The 21,796-nt window shown below is 42.1% G+C and overlaps 2 protein-coding genes across 4 annotated transcripts in view; one reads left to right on the forward strand and one right to left on the reverse strand.

The window, feature by feature from the left end:
* Nucleotides 1-21,796, forward strand: part of LOC126199360 (putative protein FAM10A4) — a 203,465-nt gene that overhangs the window by 61,034 nt on the left and 120,635 nt on the right. The gene's annotated exons all lie outside the window — the stretch shown is intronic.
* Nucleotides 729-21,796, reverse strand: part of LOC126199358 (uncharacterized abhydrolase domain-containing protein DDB_G0269086-like) — a 74,089-nt gene continuing 53,021 nt past the window's right edge. For both annotated transcript variants that reach the window (XM_049936224.1, XM_049936223.1), the window contains exons 6-11: nucleotides 20,781-20,985; nucleotides 17,686-17,802; nucleotides 14,069-14,241; nucleotides 4,225-4,416; nucleotides 3,512-3,775; nucleotides 729-2,829 (exon numbers count right to left, since the gene is read on the reverse strand). In XM_049936224.1, the coding sequence (XP_049792181.1) occupies nucleotides 2,449-2,829; nucleotides 3,512-3,775; nucleotides 4,225-4,416; nucleotides 14,069-14,241; nucleotides 17,686-17,802; nucleotides 20,781-20,985 (1,332 nt within the window). In that variant the 3' untranslated portion in view covers nucleotides 729-2,448. The remainder of the gene's footprint in view (nucleotides 2,830-3,511; nucleotides 3,776-4,224; nucleotides 4,417-14,068; nucleotides 14,242-17,685; nucleotides 17,803-20,780; nucleotides 20,986-21,796) is intronic.

Here is a 21,796-nt window from a genome sequence, read left to right on the forward strand (position 1 = left end):
ATAACTCATGTTACACATTATCTACAAATCTGTAATGTTACAGTGTTACATGCTTGCAACGGCTAACTGGTTATCTGGCAATCTGTAGAAAGTCTTTCTATAACACGTAACATACAGTGTATTTTTTCTCAGCATCTCAGGTGCCTATTTCTGAGTGAGAGAAATCAGAAGAATTAGGTGTGCTTGCACTTTGTGTCTCACCACTGCCAACCATAGTGATCAGACCGTGCTTGTGCAATAGCATTGTGTTAGCCAGTTTTGGGTGCTGCATGTTGTTAACACTGTGCTGTGTTCGATATTTTTATGCTAGAGTGAGCAATGAAGCTGTTATGAAGCTGTTCCTTATCTATAGTGTACTCTACCTGCAAGAAAGATTAGTACCCTCCGTGGGGTAGATGTTATGTACAAAACATAAATTATAGGTATAGTGGCTGTGTGAATGAGGAAGTCAGAGCTTCCTTCCTCCACACCATGCAGTTCTTTGCATAATATGTTATCCTGCTGCACATATCCGATACAGAGTGGCAGTCTCAGTGCCACAGGTTGTGTTGTATTGCAAGGATACCTCAGAATATCATTATATGTAATGAGGTCATTGGTTTCAATGTAATGTGAAGTTCCCACATTTTTCTGGTGGTATTGAACTAATACACTTCCTGTCAAAAGCAATTTGAAGATTTGTTTCGTAAGCTCGATTCTGTTTGTTGGTAATTATGCTTAACACACTATTAACAAACAGTACATTGATTTTATTATGAATACTTAAGTAAAATTTTACAAACAAAAATACACTCACTCACACATACAATTTGGAGAACAATCTCTGTTGGTAGTTCTAGGTAACTCACAGACATTCAAGGAAATGCGATTGCCACGTAACTTGTTTAGTGGCTGTGCAGGAAATGTCTTGAAGCACTGCATATACACACATAAAATTTACACATTTAATCCTTGGTTGTAAAATACACATCATATTGTTTCTTCTTTTCACTTGAATTGCTTGGACCTTGTGATGTGCCTTTTTATTATATCAATCAATGAAATTTGTAGAGGTTGCTGTTTTTCATTTTGAACACATTTGTACACAGCACCTTACTTATCTCATTCTGCAGCAAACTATGCTTCTGCAAGCCATAAATGTATGAACCAGAGTTAACAGTAAAAAAGATAAACTTACTGCTTTGTTCGAACTAAACTGTACCTGCATTTATACCCTGAGGATTGTATAAGGATACATGTGCCTAAATATCATCACACCACACACTGTATGTGATTTGAGTAGAGATTGTAGAAATATGACATACAAAAATCATATTATTGCTTGCTTGTGGAACTTTTCTCCCTTTGCTTCTCTAAAATAACGTGAAGTTAAATTTCTCATAAAAGTCTTCATTTTCTTTCTTGCAATGCATATTTTTGCAGAAATGCAGCTCTGGATAAAGATGTGTGAAAGGTCTATGTAAAATGCCTAAGTTCACACAGTCATGACACTGCATAATCACTCTTTAACTTCTCCACTTAGTGCTTAAGTTGTTGGACAGTTACACAATGTTCTTTTGGTAGGACACTGTTTCACTTTAGGTAGCTACATTTGAACTTTTTATGTTCCTGTAGCTGAGTTAAAGCTTTTTGAAGTGGAATGTCTAGAGCTTCCTTCCACTTCACTGGTTGCAATCAAACTTATGCCACAGGGTGCACTTTCTGAGTCTCTGTAGTGTCAATTTTGGATTAGTGAATTTCTCATTCGTTTTAGGGAACTATGCATGTCACAGGTGACAGTGGCAGTTTACATATTAGCAGCCTTTTACACATTCTTGCACTAACTGAATTATGCTCCAAACTAGAATTTCACTTGGTCTGTCGTCTTTGAAAGCATATGCAATGACCAAAAATTCCAAACACTTTCTACTTGTCTGCTTTATAAAGAGGAGCAATTCAAGTTTGCTGTATTGTTTCCCCCCTGGATTTCAGTTGTTGATTTGCTGGAATTATCTGAAAACCTCAGAATTTTTTTAAAATCTCAGTGTCACATATGCCTATAATTCTTATTAAATTTGTTTTGTTTATTTAACACATCTGCATTTATCGGTGACTTTCTTTGAAAAATATTTGGTGTTGTGTCTTCATTTTTTATGCTTTTGTTCTAAAAGCTTGATTGAGACTATTTTAATTGTACCCAGAAGTGATGGCCGCAGTCTCGCTTTTGTGAATATCATTTTTTGTTGGTTTATTTTATTTTTTTAAAAAAAGTCTATGCTGCTCATAGTCAGAGTTAATATTGAGTACAGGCTCAGTGTATGATCACAGCCACTGTCATCTGTTGTTTCCCCACACAAATCACATATTGTTCGCATTGCCTGCTGGAAGTGGTTTCCAGCTTACTCTTACTCATTAAGAAGGTGGACCCTGGGCATTGTATACTTTCTGCAGCCACCATCTTGGAAAAGCTCAACTCTGGACCCGTGCATTCAGTTGTGTGAGTGCCTCTTCTACACCCTTGTGGTACTTCCCTACCAACTCAGGCAGGTCATATGCGATGGCAACATCTAATCGGTTTATAGGGCATCCCCGGAAGTATGTACACGTGGATGATAGAAGAGGAAAGTCGTAGAGAGGGTTCAGTCGAAAGAAGTCGCGGTAGACATCTGGGTCGGGAAGGTCGTATCGTGAAATATTAGTCAGAGTGCTGAGGCCTTCATAAATGTGGTAGTCTTGTGGCCTTTCAATGATGTCGTCACTAACCCTCTTGCGGTTACCGAAGAGCCCTTTGTGATTGTAATATGTTGTCAGGTAGCAATCAACCATTTTTGCGTGGTTCCGGACTCTCACCTGCATAAAAAAGAAGATACAACCTAGAAATTTTATTGAAATTAATTATGTGATTAGAAATCTAATCATAGAATAACTACTGATTAACTTTACATTATACCATGGGATTATAGCTGTGGGCTGCATCTAACAGTTTTCATATCTGTTGTAGGTAATTAATCATTAATGCCTACTCCTATAACAGCTGGTATAATCTTGCCTTTAAGTGTTTACATGCATTACTGTTAATGATTGAGAAAGGAGGCTGTTTGGACTTGCCAAAGATTGTCAAGATTTCCCATTCAAGATGCTGTAATAACCACATCTTGTGCTGTTATCTTTTAGTAGCACAAATATTGTTTTGCTAAAACCATTAAAAATTTGTAACAAATAAATATATTTGTATATAGAAGACTGTGATAAATCCGTAATGCCCTTTAAAATTCTTTCTACTTGTTATGCTCTGTTTTATCATCTGAAATTTTCCTACATATTTGGAGATCTGTACCAGTAATTGTGCTGTTGTACTGATGTAATTTGTCACCGGAAATCTTATATACGGCATTGGAAGAGCAATTACTACATATCTCATTCATCATATTAGAATGTGGGGCATGGGCAGCCATGTAACTTTTAGAGAGTATGTTTGTATGTATGTTAATTAGAGTTCTTTTATGAGCGATTTAAATTAATTTGTACTTACTGCAAAACGTCTGGCACTAGCAATCTTGTTCTCCACTCGTCTATCGATAGCTTTTCTCATATCCTGAAGGAATGCGTGTTCTTGTGCTTGCAATAGTCGCACGGGTGCTCCCAGCTCATAAGGCAGTGACCATAATGAAGTTGAATACATAACAGGAGGCTCTGAGCTTGACATCAGCGGACTTATGTTCCAAATAAGTGTCCCCTGGACACGCATGAGTTCCTCAGGCTTCACTTGGTCTGCCTTGTTGAGCACAATTCGAGTCTGCAAAACCATCTGCCTTAGCAATGACAGTTTGTATGTGTTTGGTACACATATGACTATGTATAAGGGGACCATTATGGTTGGGGTAGGGCATCTTCAGGGCCCTTAGAGATGGCATGCAGGCAAGAAAATGGTGGTGTAAAACTAAAAACAAAAAATGAATTGTATTAGTGTTGAAACCAAAATTTATAGTGTTACTAAGATGATTGGTGACTGTCCTGATGACATTTAACCTCTACGGGTGGAAGTGTTAGTAGGGATGATCATGACTGTGGAATATTTGGAGCAGTTAAAACCCAACTTGGCACACACAGTATTGGGTTGGGATAAATTAGTAACCAAGCAGTGTCAAATAGCTACCACATTATATAAATTTGGTTTGGTTTTCTAGGCCCACCGAAGTATTATTTAGTGTTTTGTCGTGTTAAAAATTGTAGTTCCTGATTTACCTGTGACTCCCGTCCTTTCAGCTGGTCCAAGATCGCTTCGGTCTCAGGTCCCACATCCAGCTTTGCTGGGTCGTATACCAGAAATATTATGTCGGCACGATCGATAAACCACTGACACGCATCATTAAAAGGAAACAGGCGTTCTACCTGTTTACGAATTTCTAGAATTCCTGGAATTTCCACTATGTTAACCTGTGAACATTGATTACATCAGTTACAGTGAAATTAAACTGCATCATTGTTTTTCAGGTTCATAAGCACACGAGAAAATAAGTAGTCACCTTAATTCAAATAGTACGTAGCTCGTTTCTGAGCTTTAGGAATGACTATTGCATACTGGATAAATTTTATTTATGTAAGAGTCTTCTGTTTGCCACTAAATTGTGTAGCTTGGTCAGATTATGTGGAAGCTGTCCTAGACTTACGAGACATTATGAAAGGCTGTTTTGGAGTTTTTAATGAGCTAAAATCCTGGGTGTTGGCAGCCAAGATGTGTAATTTGGCTGTAATATTTCTTACTACAAGTAGTCTCGGCTATAGTCCAGATCAAAGGAAGATTGTCATCACTGAAGGCAGGAGTGTTAATGTGATAGTCCTTTCAGGACGACAGACAAATTATGAGACTTGCTTGTTCAGCAACTAGAGCCATCTCTGTCTCTTACCTCATCTTGCACAGTTCCATTTTCAGATCCCATAATGTCTGTGATGAATGCAAAAAGACGTGTCATTAACATACAGACCAAAACATGTTTCATCAATCACATTTTCAATCCCCCACAGCACACTGTTGGAGTATCCTTCCCCTTTGTTACTGGGAAACTTTGTAGACAAGAGTGAGCAAGGCTCTCTTGTTTTCAACTTTTCTCAAAATCTTCACAATACAATTTCTACTAGAGTTTGTGCTTTAAAACTATTGTGGTAGGGTCTGAGTTGATTCATTATATCAATTTCTGCCTTCTATTGAAGTGGTTTTCGCCCATGAACTGGGATGCATGTCTTTGACACTAGTGTGATGTAATGGTGTCTTGATCTCACTTCTCTGTCTAGGTCTATGTCTACATATACTCCTATACTCAGCAAACCACCATGAAGTGCATGGCAGAGGGTATGTCCCATCGTACCAATTCTTAGGATTTCTTCCTATTCCATCCACTTATGGAGCGCAGGAAGAATGATTGTTTGATTGTCTCTTTGTGTGCTGTATTATTCTAATCTTATCTTCACAATCCACATGTGAGCGACAAGTAGGGGGTTGTAATATATTCATAGAGTCACCATTTAAAGCTAGTTTGTAAACTGTAACTTGGTTTAGTTTACATCTAACTTCGAGTCTGCCAGTTCAGTATCTTGGTGACACTTTCCCAAGGATCACTTCTGTCATGTATCCTCTGCTACATTTGGTAAACTAAGAGGAGGTATGTAGATGGTAATACATGACAAATCTGTCAGTACCTTTTTTGTATGCTAGAAGGCCTTCTTTTTCTACTCTCGTTACACGCAACATGATGAGTATGGCAGATGAGGTGAGCGCTGGGCCTGGCCATTCCGAACACTACCCTGTTGTCTCAGCTGCCCCTTGTGGCAATCCGTTTGCAAGTGCCTTTCATGAATGGTAACTTTGGCACCCCAACTTAATAATTTGTTATGCATTGAACTTATGATTATTCACAGAAAATAACTTTGATGAAAAAGTCTATTAGGATTAGAGCTGAAACATTTTTAATGAGTTGCACTAAGTGAACAGATCTAACAGTACATTTTATAAATAGAATCAGTTATATGATGTGTCTCAAAATCTTTTGGTTAAATTAGACGTTTTAATGAAATTACAGTCGAGTGTGTTATTTATGCTCAAAAATTTTATTGCACAAGACAGTATAGGGAAAAGTAATCCTGGAGGAGATAGATCTCTCTACTTAATTAGATAGTTAGAGCACCATGGATAGCCACAGTAAAGTAGAAGTAGAATTGCTAAAGCAAAAAGTGCTTTCAATAAGAAAAAAAGGATTATGCTGCACCAGTGTAAAAGCTTTGAATATAACAAAATATTTATTTACATATGTTGTGCATGGAGTGTTGATATTCACAATTGTGATTTACAGACTTTTAACCTGAAAAGTAGTAAGACTGAATTTGAGGTATATAACAGAAGATTTATTTAGGAAATCAAAAGAGTGGATGTGCTTGTAGAAATATATCTTAACTATATGGAGCTTTTACTCGATGAGAGGAAGTGCTAAAACTGGCTTTGTGAAATGAAAGATGATAATAGTAGTACTTGTTTTGCACTCTACAGACTAAATTATGAAACCAATAAGAGGTCATATAAATGAGAAGAGAACAAGGGGAAGACTTAGATTGCATTATATGAACCCAGCTATGAAAAATGCAGGATGTTACAGTCCCGAAGAGATACAATCGGAGGAACGAGAAGAGTGGAGGTCTGATTTTACCAATATTTGACTTGAGCAATAATGGTGTTGATGAAATCTTGTCTGCCACTAATAACCCCCTGCGGGTTCGGGGGTTAGAATAGGCCCGCGGTATTCCTGCCTGTCGTAAGAGGCGACTAAAAGGAGTCTCAAACGTTTCGGCCTTTATGTGATGGTCCCCATTAGGGTTTGACCTCCATTTTTCCAAATTCCACAGAAGTACGAGCCTTTTGGGGAAGGACACCTTACGTGGTGCACCATCAGTCCTCTGTGCCCTAAGGCCTTGGCACTCTTGATCGTGTTGGCGTCGTCACTGCACCCTCCATCCGTCATTTTGGGCATACACACCTGATGGATTGTGTCCGTCACGCCCTTAGTGCGTCACCATCTGCACCCACGATCACTCTGGACTACCCATGGCACCTAAAATCCAGCACGGTAGCCAGCCCGTTGTGGTGGGGTCGTCATGTACCCTCTAGGTTGTAGCCCCCTGACAACACAGGGATCGTACTGCCGATGCCTGAGCTGACACCTCCCCACGTAAGCCAAGGAGTCGATGCTCGTCTCTCTGGGGCATCAGGACTCCCAGCAACGGCCATCCTGCCAGGTGGCCTTTGCTGTGGCTGGGTGGCGCCCGTGGGGAGAGCCCCTGGTCGGAGTGGGTGGCATCGGGGCGGATGCCCCGCAATGAAGCGGGTGAAGTCTCAATCCGGTGGTCGCACGACCGCCAACGTCTCTAAGCGCGGTAAGACTGAATTTAATGCTGTGACATACAACCCCAAATCGTTCCCTTCCCTAGCCACGCCATGGGAGGAACGTAGGGCTGCGGACAGACAGGAGCCGTATTCACCGCGATACCTTGTGTGCAGCAGAACCGATGGGGATTCGTTTTTGGGGACTAAGCCTCTCTTCTTTGTTCACCATCTTGAAGATAAGTTTGGGGAAGTGGCATCTGTTTCCAAAATGAGGAGCGGGGCTATTTTGATACAAGCAGTTTCATCTGCACAGTCACGAGCGTTACTCGCCTGTGAGAAGCTCGGTGACATCCTCGTTCATGTCACTCCCCATAAGTCCTTAAATTTGGTCCAGGGGATTATTTTTCATAAAGATCTTCTGCTACAGTCTGATGACGAGCTACGGGAGAACCTGGCACGACGAGGTGTGCACTTTGTCCGTCGTGTCTTTAGGGGGCCCAAGGATAATAGGGTCGCTACCGGTGCCTTCATCCTGGCCTTTGAGGGTGACTGCTTGCCTGAGAAGGTCAAGGTCATGATCTACCGGTGCGATGTCAAGCCCTATGTCCCACCCCCTATGCGATGCTTCCAGTGCTGGAAGTTCGGACATATGTCCTCCAGATGCACTGCCAGCCCCACGTGCCGTGATTGTGGACGACCTTCACATCCTAATGCTCCATGTGCTCCGCCTCCCACCTGCGTTAACTGTGGGGAGCATCATTCTCCCTGCTCGCCAGACTGTGCAGTCTACCAACGAGAGCGGAAGATACAAGAAATTAAGACCCTGGACCGTTTAACTTATCAAGAGGCAAGGAAGAAGCTAGACCGGCTCCACCCCACATCTATGTTGAGGAGTTATGCTGCTGCAACTCTGCCGCCACCAGTTCCTGCAAAGACTCCCTTCTCAGTTGGCCCACAGAACAGTACAGTTACGCCTGCCCCACCGCTGGTAGGGGCCACACTCTCTTGCACTGCTCCCAAAACACCTGGTTTGGGGGCAGTGGGCCCCGAACAACTGGGGATATCCATCCCCACCTCTCAGCCGGAGAGGCACCAGCCTCCTCTGGCTGCTCAGCCGGGGAGGAAAGAGCCTCTTCCGGCTCCTCAGCTGGAGAGGCAACCGCCTCCTCCGGCTGCTCAGCCGGGGAGGCAACAGCCTCCTCCGGCCTCACTCGTTCGGAAGGGATCCCTTGGGGGAGTCCCCTCCAAGGACTTCCCCAGTGTCTCTCAAGACACTAGCCAGTGGCTGAAGAAGCCACCAGCTGCTGGTCGAAGGGCTTCACGCTCTTCCTCTGTTCCTGATACTGCGTCAGGAAAGCCCTCCCAGCATGCCAACCCTCCTCCCAAAGACAAGAGAGAGAAGAGGAAGCTCTCTAAGAAGCCTAAGGACCCAGTGGTTCCCGCGCCAACGCTTCCTGTCAGCTCAGCCTCTGAGGATGAGGTCGAGCTCTTTGCGTCCCCAGATGACCTCGATCTCGCCGTCTCAGAAACGATGGCAGTTGCGGCGTCAGTCACTCAGTCGGTGGCAGCATGTGACTCTGTGAAGTAATTTGCTTTTTCTGTACCTTCATGCCCTTCCAGGACACGCTTTGTACGATTCTCCAGTGGAATTGTGGCGGTTATTTTAGCCATCTCCCTGAGCTACGACAGCTTCTAAGCCTAACACCTGCTTTCTGCATTGCCCTCCAGGAAACCTGGTTCCCGGCAATGCGGACCCCTGTCCTTCGTGGATACAGGGGTTATTACTGCAACCGTAGCACCTACAATTGTGTGTCAGGTGGTGCCTGTGTGTATGTCCTTACCTCTGTATATAGTGCTCCTGTGCCCCTTCAAACATCATTGGAAGCTGTGGCTGTACGTGTAAGGACTACCCAGGACATAACCGTCTGCAGTGTCTATCTCCCTCCAGGTGGTACAGTCTCCCTGACCGACTTGGCTGCACTTGTCGCCCAACTCCCCACGCCTTTTCTTCTCCTGGGGGATTTTAACGCCCACAATCCCCTGTGGGGTGGAACGAAGGTTACTGGCCGAGGCAGAGTGGTCGAGAATCTCATCTCCCAACTCGACCTCTGCCTCTTAAACACTGGCGCTGCCACACATTTCAGTGTGGCGCATGGCACGTTCTCGGCCATCGATCTGTCGTTGTGCAGCCCAGGGCTTGTACCATCGGTCCACTGGAGAGTCCATGACGACTTGTGTGGTAGTGACCATTTTCCGATCTTCCTTTCACTACCACAGTGTCGCTCCCTTGCACGCTCGCCTAGATGGGCATTTAGCAAGGCAAACTGGGACACGTTCTCCTCTGCTGCCACTGTTGAATCTCTCCCCCATGGTACCATCGATGTGGCGGTTGAGACACTGACTGCAGCGATTGTTTCCGCTGCGGAACGTACCATTCCTCGTTCGTTAGGGTGCCCCCGGCGAAAGTCAGTGCCTTGGTGGTCTCCAGAGGTCGCTGACGCCATTAAAGAACGTCGACGGGCTCTTCAGCGACATAAGCGGCACCCGTCTTTGGAGAACCTCATTGTCTTCAAACGTCTCCGTGCACTGGCACGGCGGCTCATCAAGAGGCGGAAACAGGAGTGCTGGGAGAGGTACGTTTCCACCATTGGTTCCCGTACTTCACCCTCCCAGGTGTGGATGAAGATTCGGCGCCTCTTTGGATTGCAGCACTCTACAGGTGTCGCAGGGCTTATCATCAACGGGGCGGTATCCACCGATGCCGATGCAATCGCCGAGCATTTCGCTCAGCACTATGTTCGGGCCTCTGCGTCGGGGAATTACCCGCCCGCGTTTCGCGCGCTCAAACGCCGAGAGGAAGGCAAACGGCTTTCCTTTGCTTCTCGCCACCCTGAGGCGTATAACGCCCCATTTAGTTTGTGGGAACTCCAGAGCGCCTTGGCACAGTGCCCTGATACAGCTTCTGGGCCGGATGGCATCCACAATCAGATGCTCAAACACCTTTCCCCGGACTGTCAGCAGTGTGTTCTTGCCCTCTTCAACCGCATGTGGGGCGATGGTGTCTTTCCGTCGCAGTGGCGGGAGAGTACCGTCATTCCGGTGCTGAAGCCTGGTAAGGACCCGCTTCATGTAGATAGCTATCGGCCCATCAGCTTGACAAATACTCTGTGCAAGCTATTGGAATGTATGGTGAGTCGTCGGCTGTGTTGGCTGCTCGAGTCTCGGGGTCTTCTGGCTCCATGCCAGAGCGGCTTCCGTCAGGGCCGTTCTGCCGCCGATACTTTGGTCTTTCTTGAGTCTGCAATCCGCACTGCTTTTTCCAGGCGCCAACACCTCATCTCCGTCTTTTTCGATCTCTCCCGAGCATATGACACGACGTGGCGGCACCATATTCTCGCCACATTGCACGGGTGGGGTCTCCGGGGCTCTCTCCCCATTTTTATTCAGAATTTTTTATCTGTTCGGACATTCCGCGTTTTAATTGGCACATCCCATAGTTCGCTTCATATCCAGGAGAACGGAGTTCCACAGGGCTCTGTATTGAGCGTGCCCCTTTTCCTTGTGGCCATTAATGGCCTTGCAGCAGCAGTAGGGTCGTCTGTCTCACCCACGTTATATGCTGACGATTTCTGCATCTTTTTCAGCTCCTCCACCATTGGTGTTGCAGAACGTCGGTTGCAGGGAGCCATACGCAAGGCGCAGGCGTGGGCCCTAGCCCATGGGTTTCAGTTTTCCCCTGCGAAGACTTGTGTTATGCACTTTTGTCGGCGTCGAACTGTCCATCCCCACCCTGAGCTCTATCTTCAGGATGCCATGCTCAGGGTTGTTGACACTTACCGTTTTCTGGGATTGCTGTTCGATGCCCGGCTTACTTGGCTTCCACATATTCGTCAGCTCAAGCGTCAGTGCTGGCAGCATCTGAATGCCCTCCGCTGCCTCAGCAACACCACTTGGGGTGCAGATCGTAACACGCTGCTGCAGCTCTACAAAGCCCTTGTGCTGTCCCGGCTTGATTATGGGAGTGTGGCGTATGGCTCAGCGTCGCCCTCAGCGTTGCAACTGCTGGACCCCATTCACCACTGTGGGGTTCGACAGGCGACAGGGGCATTCCGCACCAGTCCTGTCAATAGCCTACTTGCTGAGGCTGGGGTTCCTCCGCTCCACATTCGACGTCTACAACTCTTAGCCAACTATGCTGCCCACGTCCGTTGTTCTCCCCGTCACCCTAACTACCGTCTCCTTTTCGCCGATGCGGCAGTCCATATTCCACGCCGGCGGCCGCGATCAGGCCACGCAATTGGGATCCGTGTTCGGTCACTCCTTAGTGAACTCGACTCTTTGCCTCTTCCATCTGCTTTTCAGGTCCGCCCACATACACCACCTTGGTGTCTTCGTCGGCCGCAGCTTCGGCTGGAACTTTCCCGATGGCCAAAAGATTCAGTTCCTCCTGCAGTCTTGCGCCGCCAATTCCTTGCTCTCCTTGGCGCATTCCATGACTCGGAGGTTCTCTATACCGATGGCTCGATGGTTGATGGCCGTGTGGGGTACGCTTATGCTCATGCGGACTATGTAGACCAGCGCTCCTTGCCGGAAGGCTGCAGTGTTTACACCGCAGAGCTAACAGCCATTTTTCGTGCCCTTGAGCATATTCGTACCAGCACTGGCGAGTCTTTTGTCATTTGCAGTGACTCACTCAGTAGTCTCCAGGCTCTTGGCCAGTGCTACCCACGCCATCCCATTGTTGTTGCCATCCAGGAGTCCGTTCATGGTCTTGAACAGCGTGGACGTTCAGTGGTGTTCATATGGACCCCGGGACACGTTGGGATAGCGGGAAACGAACACGCCGACAAGTTAGCTAAAGAAGCCACCCGCAAACTGCCGTTGGAGATCGGCCTCCCGGCAACTGATCTCCGCTCGGTGTTATGCCGTCGGGTCCTTGGGATGTGGGCAGACGAATGGCGCACTCTGTCTGCCCCCAACAAGTTGCGGCAGGTCAAGGAGACAACGACTGTGTGGGGTTCCTCAATGCGGGCCTCTCGCAGGGATTCTGTTGTTCTGTGTAGGCTCCGCATTGGCCACTCTTGGCTGACGCATGGTCATCTGCTGCGTCGAGAGGACCCCCCTCATTGTCGCTGTGGTGCAAATATGACGGTGGCCCACATATTGTTGGACTGTCCTCTTTTAACCGCCATCAGGCGATCTTTTAACGTCCTGGGTGATTTAACATCTCTTTTGGGTGATGATGTCTCTATGGCAGATCGTGTTTTAAGTTTTATTCGAGCAAGTGGCTTTTATAGGTCCCTCTAATTTTATTGCGTCACCCTCTTGTGTACTGTATCTTTTACTTCGTTTTGTGTTTTAATTTGACTCCACCCTAATCTTTTAGGCTGGTGGTTTTAACGTGTTGCAGAGTGGCTGGCTCATCCTATTATTTTCGTGATCAGCCAGCCACAGTCCTCTGCTGTGCAGTTTTAATTCCTTCTGCCTTTCTTCTCTATGTTTTTGTTGCTGTGCTCCGTTTTCCATGGTTCTTTATTATTGACCTTGGGGATTTTCTTCCCCTGGGATTTTTATCTTCTGCTTCGAATGCTTATGGATGGTTTCCCTGTGCTCTGTGTGTTTGTGAAACAAGGGACCGATGACCTTTGTAGTTTGGTCCCTTTCATCCTCAAACCAACCAACCAACCTGCCACTAATAGTAGAAATTTTGCATCCTGATTCTTCAGAATGCTGTTGGTATTTAAGAAAAGGTGCAGATTTTTACAGACTGAAAGTAAGATTAAAGAAAGATGTTTATACACCACATGTTTTGAGAGGCACCGTAGTGGCAAAGGATAACTATATTTGTTTTTTTGAAGCTGTTAGGTTTTAATCATTTGCCATATCTTCATCTTGAATGAGATATTGCATTGTCGTATTATAGCTCTGACTATTACTGTTTCCATAACGGTACATGTTTTGGTGCCAGAACAAAGGTAGTTGCTTTATAGCAACACTAATGACAAAATTAAAGCTGCAGTTCATTTTAAATATATTCCAAGTTTTTACTAAATTTCCTATCCGGAGCAACAATTGTACCAGTAGCAAGAGTGTGACAGTGATCTGGAAAGTCTTATCATTGTGCCTAATTGCCATATTATGGTGGAGTACACAAATACTTCCATTCTTTCCAATGTCAGTTTTCTCACAGATATTTTTGCTAGTTGGAGATCAGTTGAATGCTTCACAGTATATTCTTATCTCTCATCCTTGCACTCATGTCTCCTCATTTCACTTACTTCCTGTACAAGGAATGTTTCACTGAGTTAACCTTTTGCTTTAGCATTATATGTGTAAATGAAGAAACTGCTCAAATTGACAATATTACACAATAACCAGAAATACAGTGATCTTGTCATGTGTGATTTTTGTTTGGAAACATATCACTGGTAGTTAGTATAGATAGGAAATCTACATAGTAGCAAAACACATTAATAAATACATATGATTTCTGATCTGTTAACCAAGAATTTTATGAAGGAGAATCAGGATCTCCAGTTGTTAGTGCTTTCCTTGTATTAATTGTAATCATTTGTAAATCATTAACCTATAAAAGAACCTTTGTGGATACAGTGCACACAAAGTTATGAATCTAAATGCTTGGAATGAATATTATTCTCACTTCCATGGTTGAGTTTGATCTTTATGCAATGTATTAAGTAAAATAGCCCAGCTTACCTTTTCGAGCAATTTGTTAGGTAAGCGCAGACCTCTCAGTCGATCTAGCAGACCCTGCCCAAACTTTTGCAAGCCAGAAAATGTCCAGTCGGCTGCGAGCTGCGTTCCATCTAGCACCTCTGATCGGTCACCCCACATAACAATATTGAAATAGGCTGGTGATGGTTCAGCACCTAAAAAGTTAATTTAATGCCTCAGAGAGTATTACAACAGTGTAACAGAACTGTTCATTCTATTCTGCGGTATGATGTTGCTATTCTTCTTACACTCTTTACAAACGTGTAAAAGAAAAGATAGATATTACTCCATTAGTAGTTTAAGCTGTGGCTTACTAACATAAGAAGATAAAAGGCTAACAAAGATATAAAAAGAGCAAAGAAGACATCAATTCAAATAGAGAAACAGGATTTGGTGTAAAAATCAGAAGAAGAGAAAGTGAAAGCCAGTATATAGTGAGCAACTTGTAGGCTGTTATTTTCATTCCCTCACCATATTACTGTTATTTATGAAAATATTCTGGGAAAATATTTATTCATGTGCATTATTGACTTTTGGTTCATTCTTCAGCTTTACATTTTCCACCCATTAAAGGCTGCAAAAGTTAGTGACTATAATTAGCATAGTTAAGGCCACAAAATAACTATACAGAGTGATAGAGAATAGGGAACAACTGGTGAGAGACCACTTGCTTATGACAAGGAAGATAGTGGACATACAGACATCATTAGTATTAGAGCTTAAAGAGCTGCTTTTAGACTTGTATTCTTAAAAATTTTACTAATTAGGGAAAAGCAGATGAAGGTATGTAGATGGTGTATTGAAACAGTCTTAGTATTTCTGTTTTACGCCTCACCTTGGCCATGGGCGTGTGTATTTGGGTGTCTGTCTGATAGTGTGTGTGAATGTGTGAACTTTTACTAGAGAAAGACCAAGAGCTCAAAAACTAGTACAAATAGCAGACTTGCACTGAATAGTATATTCAGCCGCATGCCAAGTACCAAATATACTGTGGGCTTTCTAGCCGAATAGCTGAAAATTGGGAAAAAAGTTTGGCCGGCGCATGACGGGAAAATTTGTACCAGCGTATTTGTTTCTCGTTCGTTTGTTCAAATTTACTTACCTCCACCCACACCACACCGTTCCACACGCACTGTTGTTACAACACTGCATGTTTTTTTGACAAGTTTAGATTGATAAACATCGTCAGTATGTAAGCACAATTCATTGTACACTCTATCTTTTGATTTGTTTAAAAGTGAAATCACCTAAGATCTGACAAATAATAATTGATTAAGGCTTCTAAAAAAATCGCCTAGATGGACATACTTCAAGGATGATGAAAATAATCCAAAAAGTGTTGTGTGTAAACTGTGCGAAATAAAAATTTCTCATGGTAGTACTGGAAAGCAGGCGACTACATCAGGAATGATAAATCATTTGAAAAATAAACACAGTTGTGAACATAGTAAATAAACCTTTGACATCAAGAAAACCACTGAGTCTTGAAGAAAGGTCTGAAATATGCAAACCATGAGATATTAATGATCCCAAGGCTAAAAAATACCATCTTTTGAGTGCCAAAATGATACACTTGACAATGAGGCTGTAAATATAGGAGAAAGGGTTAGTTTTAGAAGACTAACTAATAGCGCTTTGCCACAGTATAAAATACCAAGCCACCCTTACTTTTCAGACAAAATAATTCCAGAAATATATTATAAGCTGGTTGAGACAATTAAAAGATTAATTTCAGAGACTGATTATATTTATGTGACATGCGACTTGTGGACATGCTTGCATAATCAAAACAGTGTTCTAAGTTTTACTGCACATATTATTGATCATGAATTCAATGTCAGACATGTACTATTGAGCATCAACCATTTTGAGGGACAACACACAGCAGAAAACATAGCGATTAGTTTACAGGAGATTGCAAGTTTATGGGACATCCAGCAGGCAAAAACTCATGTTGTTATTTGTGACATTGGGCAAAACATAAGAAAAGTTGTTAGTAATGCAGAGTTGGCTTCAGTGCATTGTTTCATTCATGCTCTTCAATTAATTGTTAATGATTGTATGAAGGCTCAGTCAGATGTGACTCAAATGATAGTAACAGGTAGGAGGATCATAACTCATTTTAATCATTTTGGCACTGCACTATAAAAACTGCATTCCATCCTAAAAGATTTGGATCTCCATCAGTATGAATTGGTACAAGATGTGTGAACGCAGTGGAATTCCACCCATTATATGCTTGCAAGGCTAATGGAACAAAAACGGGACATTTCACACTTGTCTCATGGATTGTGATATTGCCAGTGTGATTGGTGCACAATGGGAGCTTTTAGACCAACTTTAGAAATTACTACAACCATTTGAGAACGTAATGAGAATCACAAATTCTGGATACACTTGCACTTCTGAAATTATTGTTAAATAAATATGTTGTTAAATGAATGCGATATTGCAATAAAATGAGCATGTCAGAGCTTACACACAAATTAAGCCAGTTGAGGCTTGATATACAATAAGGGTTTGCAAGTTTGATTTGAAGACATCACAAAAAGTAAAAATTACTTGGTGGCTACCACTTAAGGCCCATGCTTTAAAATGTTTTTTCACGAGTCAACTGCAAAGAGAAAAAGTAAGGCAGTATATTTTGATCAATAGCCTAAAGGTGGATCATGAAACAAGCAGCAACGGTAGTGCAAATTCGTCCCCTATTCAGGCCAAGAGGATGAAAATCGAAGTGCAGAGTCTATGCCAAACTATTCACTCATCTTTTATGGATTGTGGATTGCTTTGTAGAGGTGGTTGCAGAGAGGGGGGCAATGTCTACGAGAAGAAAACTAGTAAACTGCTGCCTAAAAATTCAGAAAAATTAGTCCTTCCACACCATAATCTTCCAATTCTGAATTTCAATTACGAGAATTCAAATGCATAGTCATTTATTATTTAAAAAAATTAGGCTGCAGAATACATAAATGTATTTTATTTGATACCTAACTTTTTGTTAACATTTGTAATATGGAAGTCGATTACCACTAGTTTAATGATTACAAGGAAAATAAAAATAATATGAAATAAAAAAATATTTTAATTTTACCAGTTATCTGATTACGGCACATCTTACATTAGTATTCGATGTTTGGGCAAATAGTACCTAGATATTCAGTATTCAGCTGAATAGGATAAAAGTTGCCTAATAGGATGAATACCAAATAATAGCCGAGCATTTGTCGCAAGCTTAATAACTACCTAGTTTTCTGTCACATGTTTCTATGCACTGCAGGCGGTCTGCTATAGGTGAGTGATTGCTTTTCCTTTATTTTACATATTGTGCATCTAGAAATTTCCATTGTTCAATGCATAATATTGATACATAATACCAATGCAGCAAATTTGAAAGTAAAAAGACAAAAATACTGTCATAACATGTTGAGTAATTCTGATTTACGGGACATAAAGAATCTGGTTCAGTTTATGGAGAAGAGACTCTTCATTGACATGATTCAGTGCAAACTTGTAGTGGATTAAAGATGAAGAAACATATTTTTTTTTGAAATGTATATTTTTGCTGAACACACATCTTGTTGGTGTGACATTTTTCTTACCTGTTCGTAGTGCGGTTCCTGTGTATTCATTGTCTAAGAGATAATTGATGATAGAGGACTTCCCTCCACTCCAGGGACCCATAAATAGTATCAGAGGTTTTGAAAAGATTTCGGGATCTGAAAGAAAAATGAAAAGAGAGTATTAGAAAACAGCTTGTCTTACATTGTCATTTGACTTAGAGTGTTTGCCAGTGTTTTGCACTACTCTCACTTGCTTGGATCCAAGCAGATTGCATGCCATCTTAAGCATGTCCAGTATTGAATAATGTCAGTATCAAGAAATAGGTGTTATTTGGTAATAAGGCCTTCAGCAATACAGCATTAATTAGGACATTATTCCCTGAAATTACACCTACCTTACTTTTTCTTCTTATCCATTCTACTTTTACAACTTCCTTAAGCCTTATGTCCCTACTCAACTTGTTTCCTTCCTTGCATCTTACTATGTGTGAAACACTCTGAGAAAAATGTGTGTTTTATGTCACTCTTACCAGAACACCTTGTCTATAATACCAAATAAATCATTGTTAATACTTTAATTTCATGGATAGATTTAAAAAAATCTACTCACCAAGCAGTGGCAGAACACACACATAAAAGAATGTTATTATTAAACAAGCTTTTGGAGCCAGTGGCTCCTCATTCAGGCAGAAGGGCTGAAGGGCAAGGAAGTGGGTGACGGAAAAGGACTGTAGAGGTCTAGGAAAGTGGTAGATTTTGCAAAAGTCAGCCAGAGCTGTGGGTCAGGGGAGACTTACTGGATGGGATGAGAAGGAAAGCCTGATTGCTAACACTTTGCCATTGCTGTCAAAGAACATTTAGAGCGCTCCAGTAGATACTTGAATTATTCAGCTCAGTCATTTATAGGCACATTAAATTTGTTTAACCTTGCATTTAATATTTTACATTGCTTTCACTGTGTAACTTTTCAGGTGTAGCATTTTTTTTTTATTTTTTTATTCACTCTTTGCTTAGTGCAGTAGTAGCCACATCTTAAAGCCTGTAACATATGTAGACAGCTTTTTGTTGAACTACAAACTGTGCACTCTGTGAAGGATGTTTCTGAGTTTGCAGACTCCGTTGTTTCAGAAGTTTAGTACTGAAAGGAATGTACTGTGTAGTTTCATTCTCCGCTTTGTTCTCTCCCAGTTTCCATTCTGAAACTCTTATCCTGCCCAACTTATCTTTATTTTTCTGCAGTGCTGTGGACTGAGTCAGTAATCGCTGAAGTCAAAATTGTTATTCTCACCACCATTATATCAGCTAACAGGCAGTTGTCTTTGACAGTGACCATTTGTTCTTAATTCCCAGACTTCTCTGCCTTCTGGTTTGTAGCTTTTAATTTTGAGACTTTATGAATATCTGTGAGTTACGGCCTTTGACTGTGACCATTCCAGGAAATCTTACTTCCGATGCTTAAATAGGTTTTCCATTTCCAAGTTACAATTTCTGTGCTCTTACTTTTTCTTATTTCTTATTAGGAGTTTCTGCTATTATTTGAATGGCACCACTACTTGTTGCAATGAATTCTCTCATGCTGTCATTTACATGTAGCAAATGTATGGTTTTCTGTACAAACTTCGAGAAATAGATATCAGATGCACAGGAAAACACAGGCAATTAAACTGAGGTGCAGTGGCTGTAACCCAGAATTGTAAAGGCAGTGACTGAACTAGGTGGCACAGTGGTGAGACACTGGCCCCACATTTGGGAAGATGAGGTTTCAAATCCCTGTTCAACTGTCATCTAAACCAGTGGTTGTCAAACAGCAGCCCACAGACCACATGAGACTTGAATCAAATAATCATGCTGCCCGTGGTTCTCAGCCCTAATTTATAACAATATGTATCCAGCAACTAATAGCTGAATCCAAAAATGTCAGATAACATGAAGAACTTGTTAAGTCTGTAGTTTTCGTGCTCAGTAACAAACAAAAATACTTACAGAGAAAACAATATTTTAAGATTTTTTCAGTCTTTATGGACATTGGTGAGTAGGGGCATAAGCTGTGTAAAATTGGCTGCTAGCCTCCGGGGCAGAGCGGCAAGTAACGCCACCACTTGGGGTTGAGAGGACGTTATGTTTTATTTTTTATCTTCCAGTGCTGACAACTCATGTGCCTATGTGCCTCATACTATTGAGCTGCTATGCTACAATTTTCAAATGCAAATAACATGGATTCATCAATGTGCTTTGTAGAGACACTTATTTCCAAATGCATTGTAGCAACGAATATGAATTAAGTCTGTTGTAATTCAGTGCAGTAAACAGAAGAAGAATGACATTCAAAATTTTTCGTAAACATACATGATTGTGTCTCAAATTGCAGCTTACATTTAAATCTAAGTACAATTACTGTCGGTTACTCAAGTAATCACCTGCTCACACAGACAATATGGCAATACTTTGTCAGACAATTACATTGTAAAAACTTTGGGGTCACTGAAGGTGGCAGCAGTCTGAAACAGAGAACAGTTTAGACAAATTGTTTCGCATGGGGCCCACTTTTAACGATCGGTACTTGGTGGGTAGTGGGCAAAATTTTAGCACCTTAGCTATAGTTAGTGTATTGGGGAGCTCATAACATACTAATTTATGTAGGTTACCTACGAGTAATACGCAGCCCGAGGTGCTACCCCACAATGTTAGTATTGGCTCTTGAGTGAAAAGGCTTGATGACCCCTGATCTAAACCTGTTAAGGCAAATTCTGGGATTGAAAAGGAAAAAAGTTTATTTATTTCCTCAATCCTGCTTAGTTCTCCTGTAATAACCTTGTTGTTGGCATGAGGTTAAATGTTCATCTCCCTCCACCCTCCAGATTTTTAGGCACTGAATTGAGTTAATACACAAAGGCATCATACAGTGCTGGAACACTTGAGGACAATTGATTCTGGCAGAACCTGTGTAGTGTAACTTGGAGAAAGTGATAACGTACAGTCACACACACACATATGTATCTCAGAAGGTATAAATGAGATGAAGTAGTAGTTTTGGAATGTAGTTGTTGAGGCAGATGATAAAATCATTTCTGTATTCAACTAGCTGTGGAAAGGAGAGTAGTACAGCTGCACACAAACGTTAAATATCTGCTTACCTCCAAAGTGTCGGTTGCTGAGGTCTCTGTATTTATAAAGTGTTTCAAGAGGCTTGATAGCATTGTCATAGAGGCGCTTTAAATCTCGCAGTATAATATCGGCTACCTTGCTCAGCATTAGCTCTTTTTCGGCAGATTCAGAATCAAGTTGTAGTATTTTTGCAATGTGTTCTCTAGGTCGCAGCTTGTCTGGAATCTCCATTTCCTGTGGAAAATCAGTTTACTGGGTTATAAAATCAGTAGTACTAAATATCTGTGAGTTAATGAAGTTATCACAATAGACAAGTTTTACATGTATTTCTTGTGTAATTAAAATAAGTTGTGACTTTTGACAGTTCCGCACATTCCAAGTTCCATGAACCGTATTCATGACAAATTCAATTTTCACTGATGAAATATTTTTCTGCACCGAAAAAATTTCTGCTTTCCTTGACAGTAGTGTTGCAGCTTTTGTATACATATTGGAGCAGAAAATTTGGAAGGCATTCTGCAGAAAACTGTGACATTAATTTCCTCATGATACTTATCTAGCTTTCTTGAACGGAGCACCAATAGCAGTTTGTACTGAAACCACAAGCCGAGCTAATACGAAGAATGATTATCCTGCCACCCAGTTATATCAATGCTTTTGTTGTTCATTTGGCTGTGCAGCCTCTCCAGCCTTCTGTGAATGTGTGGCATACATTAACATGTCTTGTCAAGGCACGCAGTGCCTTTGAATGAGATGCTTCTCATGGCCCACAGGTACTAGGATCATTAGGCCACTATGTTGCTTTTCTGTATGGCGAACTTCCAAGACAAAAACTTATGCTGGAAACCAAGCTCTTTTTTTTAGGGGACCCCTTGTACTGATAATAACCATTTACGTTTGTGTATTCCACCTGCTGCAATGCATCCATCTTGGTTACCATTCTGTCAGAACTACGTTTCATGGTCAGTGTTTTCTGGAGGAACTGGCCTGGTGATGCTTCATCATTCTCATCTTCGTTCCTTTCCTTCTCCATTTCATTTCTCAG

This window comes from Schistocerca nitens, chromosome 8 (assembly GCF_023898315.1).
Source record: "Schistocerca nitens isolate TAMUIC-IGC-003100 chromosome 8, iqSchNite1.1, whole genome shotgun sequence".
Lineage (NCBI taxonomy): Eukaryota > Metazoa > Arthropoda > Insecta > Orthoptera > Acrididae > Schistocerca > Schistocerca nitens.